Source organism: Petromyzon marinus, unplaced genomic scaffold (genome assembly GCF_048934315.1).
Source record: "Petromyzon marinus isolate PM22_M1 ecotype Great Lakes invasive population unplaced genomic scaffold, UKy_Petmar_22M1.pri1.0 PM_G_Scaffold_10, whole genome shotgun sequence".
Taxonomy (NCBI): Eukaryota; Metazoa; Chordata; class Hyperoartia; order Petromyzontiformes; family Petromyzontidae; genus Petromyzon; species Petromyzon marinus.
The window spans coordinates 95,809-104,279 of NW_027422651.1; the positions used below are offsets into that span (position 1 = coordinate 95,809).

The 8,471-nt window shown below is 49.7% G+C and overlaps 1 protein-coding gene across 1 annotated transcript; it reads left to right on the top strand.

The window, feature by feature from the left end:
- Positions 1 to 1,864: 1,864 nt before the first annotated feature.
- On the top strand, positions 1,865 to 5,593 carry LOC142908575 (uncharacterized). Its single transcript, XM_076059334.1, has 2 exons — positions 1,865 to 2,340; positions 3,745 to 5,593. The coding sequence occupies exon 2, from the start codon at positions 3,829 to 3,831 to the stop codon at positions 5,206 to 5,208; it is 1,380 nt and encodes a 459-aa protein (XP_075915449.1). The 5' UTR covers positions 1,865 to 2,340; positions 3,745 to 3,828; the 3' UTR covers positions 5,209 to 5,593.
- The last annotated feature ends 2,878 nt before the right edge of the window (positions 5,594 to 8,471 follow it).

Genomic DNA, 8,471 nt, shown 5'->3' on the forward strand with positions numbered 1-8,471 from the left:
TGATCGATCCACTGCTGGGTGAAGGCCTAAGGTTAGAAAGCAAACATTAACCCCCCCCCCTCTGCCCCCATCCCAACTCACCAGGCAATTTCAATGAATTGTCACAATTCAGGGTCGCGAATTGATTAAATAATCCATTCTTCTTTTATATATAAAATTGCGGTGAATGTATCGGCCACTAGTGGCTGCTGCGAGGGTTACACGATCCCATGACATGCAACATACGTATACGATTTCACCAGAACAAATATTATTCTTACATGTGCACGTACACACGATGATGCATCGTGAGGTTAATAATTCAACATGAATCAGTGCATCATCTCTAAGAGACCGTTGTTTTAGTCACGTTTGAGGAGCTGAAGAACGTCTATGAAAGCAAATCTCAGCAAGCTCTCCAATGGACTTGGCGGTCCCGCTGTGGTTAGAAATGGAATGTTTACGTCAGCAGTGGCAGGTGGTGTGCTCCTCAACACACTGTGGTGCTCACTTCTGGCTTTACTCTGAAAATTTTTTTCCAACACCAACTTCTCTCCCTCTCTCTCTGCCCCCATCATGTTAATCCGCTGTTCTTTTACGTCGATCAACTGCGGGATGAATGCCTCCCCATGCCGAGCGGTCCGTGTGCGTTATTTGAACACATTTCATCGTGCCGGTCAGTGCGGGTTGGTGAGAATGGGGGTGCGTATGAAGTTGGGAGCGTAGAAGAACGCTACAACAATTAACTTTCCTGTACTGCCTTCTCCTACCACAGCCCTCTTGTACACGGTGGTTACTCATCCATGCACTAGCCGGGCTCAAACCTGCTTAGCTTCTGAGTGTTTTGATGACCTGGTGCATTCCGAGAAAATTGGTCACACGCCCTCGAGGCATTCTGTCACCAAGAACACGATTTTTTATGTTGAGCCCCACAAGTCATCACAGTCAGCCAATTTTTGCAGTCCTCTCTTTCTCTCCTTCTTTCCTCCCACTGCTCGACTTTGAAATAAACTAAAAACGAAACTCTGAACTATTTTTCATTTCACCAGGAAAGGCCCCACTGAGCTACACACAGGCAGATATTTTTTTGTCAGAAGCGAGCAACCTGGCCACACATTATAGCTCAGCGAAGTGTGCTTATGTTGTGTGTGGTGGACATTTATAGCAGCCAAATATTCCAAATGCATGTTTCAAAAATGCGGAGGGAAAACCGGACCACGGGGAGAAACTGCAAACACCAAATATAAACATAAAATACCCCTCGTCACTTTTCTTAAGTTCTTATTACCTTGCTTATTGCAGGAAGTGTGTTGACGCTTCTCTTTTTAATCTTCTAGTGCACTGTTTGTTGCTGGCTCATTGACATTTTGAGCACAAGGCAGGATTGTGACCACAGGCTTACCCCTGCCTTGAATGTCACACGTGCACGTACAACAAATGACTCTGGCTCAGATCAAGAAGCGCGTTCCACTCCCATCAACCACAGCTCCCATCAGAGTGCTGTTTGTGCCTGGCCGCCTCGCGCGTTGGGCCTCTACTCAGCAACTGTTTGCACGCAAAATGTACAGGCAGAAACCATCGCTTTTATGATTTTATTATTTTTAATGTTCAATTTATTATTTTTATTTGAAAATGTTATTTTATTATTTTTATTTTCTATCTTCCTGACTTTACCGCAAAGAACCAAGAATATTGTAATACATTTACACTGTGAACTTTAGCTGTACATTGTGAATACGAAGTGTATATGGTATATTTATGTTTTATATAACGTAACACAATCAGCCATAGATCGGCGGGGTCGTGGTTCAAGCGCGGGGTCAGAGGTCGGCAGGAAGCGCGCGGCGGGGTCAGAGGTCAGCAGGAAGCGCGCGGCGGGGGCAGAGGTTAGCAGGAAGCACGTGGTGCTGGCGGCAACGCGGCCCAGTTCAGTTCCATGTATTTGGTATAACCCTGTGAGCCATTCAGCTCTTGAATCGGGTGCGGCCCTTCCCTCTGCTGCTGCCCTCTGCTGCTGCTGCCGCCCTCTGCTGCTGCTGCCCTCTGCTGCTACTGCTGCTGCCCTCTGCTGCTGCTGCCCTCTGCTGCTGCTACTGCTGCCCTCTGCTGCTGCCCTCTGTGCTGCTGCCCTCTGTTGCTACTGCTGCCCTCTGCTACTGCTGCCCTCTGCTGCTGCTGCCCTCTGTGCTGCTGCTGCCCTCTGCTACTGCTGCCCTCTGCTGCTGCTGCCCTCTGTGCTGCTGCTGCCGCCGGTGCCCGCGGGCTGCATTGAGCTTCGCGTGCGAGCCGAAGGGCGACGCGAAGCGGCGCTTCTACGGAGAGGAACAGCAGCAGGAGGAGCACAGCGCCCTCGACTGGCAGGTGCGGTGGTGGCGGCCTGGGGTCGTGTTAGTGCTGGCTATGGTGGTGGTAGTTGTGGTTGCTATGGTGGTGGTTGTGGTGGTGGCTGTGGTGGTTGTGGTGGTGGTAGTGGTAGTGGTGGTTGTAGTGGTTGTGGTGGCTATGGTGGTGGTTGTGGTGGCTATGGTGGTGGTTGTGGTGGTGGTGGTGGTGGTTGTGGTGGTGGTGGTGGTTGTGGCTCTGGTTGTGGTGGTGGTGGTGGTTGTGGTGGCTGTGGTGGTGGCTATGGTGGTGGTTGTGGTGGTGGTTGTGGTGGTGGTTGTGGTGGCTATGGTGGTGGTTGTGGTGGTGGTTGTAGTGGTGGTGGCTGTGGTGGTGGTGGTTGTGGCTCTGGTTGTGGTGGCTGTGGTGGTGGTTGTGGTGGTGGTTGTGGTGGTGGTTGTGGTGGCTGTGGTGGTGGTTGTGGCTCTGGTTGTGGTGGTGGCTGTGGTAGTGGTTGTGGTGGCTGTGGTGGTGGCTGTGGTGGTGGTGGTTGTGGTGGCTGTGGTGGTGGCTGTGGTGGTTGTTGTGGTGGTGGCTGTGGTTGTGGTGGCTGTGGTGGTGGCTATGGCGGTGGTGGTGGTTGTGGTGGTGGCTGTGGTGGTGGCTGTGGTGGTGGTTGTGGTGGTGGCTGTGGTGTCTGTGGTGGTGGCTGTGGTGGCTGTGGTGGTGGCTGTGGTGGTGGTGGTGGTGGTTGTGGTGGTGGCTGTGGTGGCTGTGGTGGTGGTGGTTGTGGTGGCTGTGGTGGTGGTGGCTCTGGTTGTGGTGGTTGTGGTGGTGGTGGCTGTGGTGGTGGTTGCGGCTCTGGTTGTGGTGGTGGCTGTGTAATTGGTTGACAATATTTTGTATTTCTCTCAATTTCAATAGATTTTATAATTAGTATTGGCCAGTATTAAGACTAAAATAACACCAAAGAAATATGTTGACGTTTGCGTAAAACGAATTATTATTGGCCACGACTATTTAGATCATCTGTTGAAATTGAGAGAAATAAAAAACAATTTCACCGTTCTGACAGCTGCAGGCTCAGTGCTGCTGGGAGCGTATTGTTTAGTAATACATTTAACGCATGCTTATATCCAGGTTATCGTATGGTTACTCTTTGGTTCTTTCGGTAAAGTCACGTATGTAAAAATAAAATAAAACAAAAATAAAAACAACTAAATTAAATCATGACGTTTCGGGCGCAACACAAGCGTCAAATATTGCATTCACTTGCAGAGAGTTGTACCTGTACATATTCGCCCTGAAGCCAATACAGTCTTTTGATTTTTGGAGAGCTTTTGTTTTTCTGTGAAGTTTACCTGAAATGGAATTGTGTAAAGTGTTGTGCATTTTTAACGCGAAGCTCTCTGTGTGTGTGTTTTTACGTAAATGTAATCACAGGCCGAGCGATATCAGACTTTTCGTCCCGAGACGGCGGTCTAGAGATTTGATCCAGACGTCTTGTCTCCTTGCACGCCTCGAAGGATGATGAAGCTACGCCTCCCGGTCCTGTTCCTCTCGCTGCTGCTGCTCAGCGTCTCATTGCTGCTGAGCGTCTGGTACATGTACAGCTGGAAGGGCTTCCTCGTTCGCGACCTCGACGCACTCGGCAACTCGTCCGTCTTCAGGCCAAAGCCGGGGTCTGCTTCCGATAAGATCAACCACGTGACGCTGTGCGGGCAACGGGGAGCGCTGCAGAACACGTCGATGATGCGCGTGCGCGACACCAAGATATTCTTGGTGTCGGCGTACCACGACCAGCGCGAGGCCGGTCAGAGCACACGCATCATCGGCATCGCCAACCGGTATGAGCCGGACGTGCTCTCCTGCCACTTCTGCTGCCGAGGGCACTCGGAGATCCTGACGGTCACCGCCAGCGCCTACGTCCACTCGGATCACTTTGACTTCCCGTACGGCACGGCCGACTTCCTGTGCACGGAGCCGCTGGACTGCGAGCCGGGACACGTGTCCGTCCAGCGCATGCGCACAATACCGGACGAGGAAGAGGCCGAGTGGGTCTTCATGCCCGTGCGAAATCGGCTCTACATGCCCCCCACCATCACACAGGAATTCAGCGTCTGCATCTCCACGCTCTTCGGGAACTACGGCAACGTCCTGCAGTTCGTGCAGGCGATCGAAATGTACCGCATCTTGGGTGCGGGCCGCGTGACGGTATGCAACACAAGCTGCAGCTCTGAGCTGAACAAAGTGCTCCTCTACTACATCAAGACCGGCCTCGTCGAGGTCGTTCAGTGGCCCATCACGGACTACGTGTGGGTGTCCAGAGGGTGGCACTACCCCGAGCACCCAGGCGAGCTGCACTACTATGGCCAGATAGCGGCGCTGAACGACTGCATGTATCGGCACATGTACAGCACGCGCTACCTGGTCCTCACGGACATCGACGAAGTCATCATCCCTTTGAAGCACACAAACTGGAAGGACCTCATGCGGTACTTGAACGACAAGTACGGCGCCGACATTTACACATTCGAAAACCACGTGTTTCCCTACACGGTATCGGAAGAGTTTGGGTCGAAGATCCAGGCGTGGAACGCCATCCCGGGCGTCAACATCATGCGCCACATTAGACGGGAGCCAAACCTGCCGGAGGTCTTCAACCCGACCAAGATGATCCTGAACCCACGCGCGGTGCTGCAGACGTCGGTGCACAGTACGCTCAACGCGCTGGGCATCTCGCAGACGGTGCCCGGAGACACCGCGATCACGCACCACTACCGATCGCCCAAGCAGCCCGACCTGCCGCTCGACTCGCTGGTCGTGGACCTCACGCTGTGGAGATACAATGCCACTCTGATCAGAAATGTCAACAAGGTCCTCAACAGGGTCTTCTGGAATGAGTAGGCACAACGGGCGGCGGTGGCGGCGGCGGCGTTGATTGTCGTCATGCGTTTTTTGCGGTCTTGCAATTTAAGTTAAACACCGGTGTTTGTGAGTTTTCCATTTGCGAATGTGGTCAACGTATGGGACATATTTATTTGCTAATCTTATGATTGCGTTTACAGTTAAAATTTGTTATCTTCATTTTTTTCTGCATTTTAATCCAACAGGGCACAATAGGGGTTGTATTGGTATGTCTTATGGAAGCTAGGAAAGTTAACATTGGTTTATTTTAAACCAATCCTAATTATTTCTATTGCTTTTGGGAGTACCACTCGAAATGTTTTCAGGTTAAAACATTTAAAATGTGGCACAAATTGATTTAAATAAATGTTCAGTGTGCATGTTCTACCAGTCTCTAATGAGCTTATTGTTTTCATGACTCGTGTCCACGGAGGATAGTCAAATCCCAGAGGATGGTGGCAGGATTTTAAAAAGTAAATCCTGTGGTGATAAAAAAAATGTACATACGATATTAAACTTTTAATTTGAGTGATAATTTGAATGACAGGTGTGTTTTGGGCCAAATGAGCTAGTAAAGACTCATATTAAACATTATAATAGATTCAGTAGGAATATATTTATACATCCAAATGTATATAGTTGTGTATTTGAATATGTAACAACACCAGCTGTTGATACATACAACTCATTTTTAATTATAAAGCCATGTTAATGTATTCCTAAACAATACATGGAGTTTACATTGCTGAATTGTTGCATTAGATAGTTTCACGATGGATTATTCAGCAGAAATCATCATTATCACGTATTATCAATCTTGCAAACCAGTTTTAAACATATACAGCAAAATGCTATTACTATTCTTTATCTACATATATAATATCACAGATCTGTCCTGTCATTCTGTGACTGTGATTAACGCCCTCGGATTGGTTTAAGTGCGTCACGTGACCCCGAGCAAGCAGCCAACCAGAGGTGCGCCCCCCCAAACATGTACGCCCCCGGATTGGTTTAAGTGTGTCACGTGACCGCGAGCAACCATCCAAGCAGAGATGAGCCCCTCCCAAACATGTACGCCCCCCGATGCTGCCCTGAGGCAGAGCCGTGCTCGGGCCGCTACTGCCCTGAGGGAGATGGGTGAGGAGACAGGTGACAGGAGAAGGGTGAGTGAGAGTGAGGAGAAGGGTGAGAGTGAGTGAGGAGAAAGGTGATTGAGAATGGTGAGAGTGAGGAGAAGGGTGAGTGAGAGTGAGGAGAAGGGTGAGTGACAGGAGAAGAGTGACAGGAGAAGGGTGAGTGAGCGTGAGGAGAAGGGTGAGTGACAGGAGGATGGTGAGGAGAAGAGTGAGTGAGAGTGGAGAATATATGTAATTTGTACGTGTTTATCTTAGGGATGATCCTTTGGTAGAATACTTCAATACAAAACTTCCATACGTCGTTAACAAGTTTATATGCTTAACCCAGATATCATGGCACTTATGTATTTGTAATGAGAGTGCGCCACCTACAGGACGACCGGGGGGTTATTGCAGACACGTGCTATGTTGTCTCACATCCAATCAGTAAGGGGGATCCCATCTGGGTGAAAGGTAAATGGGTAGAGCTAGCGGGAAGCCTCGAGAGCCCTCTAAAATGTTCCGAGAGGGGCGTGGCTAGAGGCGGAGCTTAGCACCGCCGAGAGGGATATAAGCAGAAGCAGCAGAGGACTCTGGGTCGTCGGTGTGAAGAGCCCGGGTCTGAACGTCGTCACCACCTGCGCTACCACCCATCGGCCACGTGGCGGGCTCCACCAGCTGAGCCTCCCCTCTCTCCGACACGCCGTCAGCCAGCGGCGAGGCGGAGAAAGAGCGAGTGCCATGGCGGCGGGAGGCAAAGCGTGCGCCGCCGTCCCGAGAGCAAGAGAGAAGCCAGCCGCGAAGGGAGACACCTGCTGTACTGCAACTTGAGAATAAATACAACTGAAGTTTTAACCCATGTCGGAGACGCTGATTACATATTGATAAGTGGATGTTAATAAAACATGCAACTAGTCGTATTCAAAACCTTCTGTATTGTCATGTAACAATATATCCTTTCACAAAAGTTAACATTTAAAATCATGACGTTTAACAATATGCATTTGCAGCAGTTGGCAATTTTACGTTTCAACTTTCCAGGCACTCGGGTTTGTTAATTCAGAGAGTGAAACAGCAAGGGACATTCTCGTCTCTTTGTCCTGTGTTTGCCCTCGGGTGCAATGAGTTTATGGTGTTTTGCCATGGGTCCTCCCTTGCTCTCTCAGAAATTCCCTGAGTCACTCCTTGCCCATGGAAGAGTTATTCCTTTATGGCCTTTCATTAACGTTTCACCTTTTGCTACATGAGTTAGGTGTATTCCTGAGAAGCGAAATATTTGACGACTTTAAGGCCCTCCTCAGCTCTGGTTATTCTCATCATGCCCATCTGATCAATGTCTCTTGTATTGTTTACCCGTTTCTCATTTTAGTGCTATTTTGGCTTCGTCATCTGGTTTTCCCAAGCTTCAGCATGCAGGGAACGCATATTTGTCTCCAAGGAGCCATGATGTAAAAAATAGACAAAATTACACAATAACATTTTTTTGGAAGAGGCATATATACAACAGGTGTGGGAGCATGGCGCTGAGGTTTAGGAAACTGTAAGACCCAGGCTTCTATGGTCTGGCCTTCCCATAAACAAAATGCGAGGAATGGTAATGGTATTAACACCAGTGGAGGGATGGTGGCAAGGCCGGTGAGTCAGATGCCTTCTATGACCTGTCACAAGTACTAGCTAAAGTCGCCCCTTGGGATGGAGTCATCCTGTCGGGTGACTTTAATGCCTGAGTAGGTCATGACACTGGCACCTGGGCCAGAGTGATTGGAAGGCATCGGTCAGAACAGCTCAATAACAACGGTAGGAGGCTGCTAAACTTCTATGCAGCACATTGGGCTTACCAACACGCTGTTCCGGCATCGGCGCATCCACACAGCATCATGGATGCACACTGGGTCCAAGCAGGAACATCTGCTGGACTATATAGTAACAGAACACCGAATGCGAGCCCATGTCCTTGACACCAGGACCTACCGTTGAGGTGATCTGCCCGCTGACCATATGCTTGACATTTGTAACATTTTCCACTCCGGTAGTGGGTGTCCATCTAGGACACCATTCAAAGCCACAGTGGCCTGGTCTCAGCTAGCTGATGAAAGTTGCAGGTTAGAATGTCATCATCTCTTGCAGGAGAATACAAGTTAGGAAGCA

Bases quoted from the DNA above. Each gene is read 5' to 3' on its own strand.
- LOC142908575 (XM_076059334.1), top strand. From the start codon at position 3,829: ATGATGAAGCTACGCCTCCCGGTCCTGTTCCTCTCGCTGCTGCTGCTC.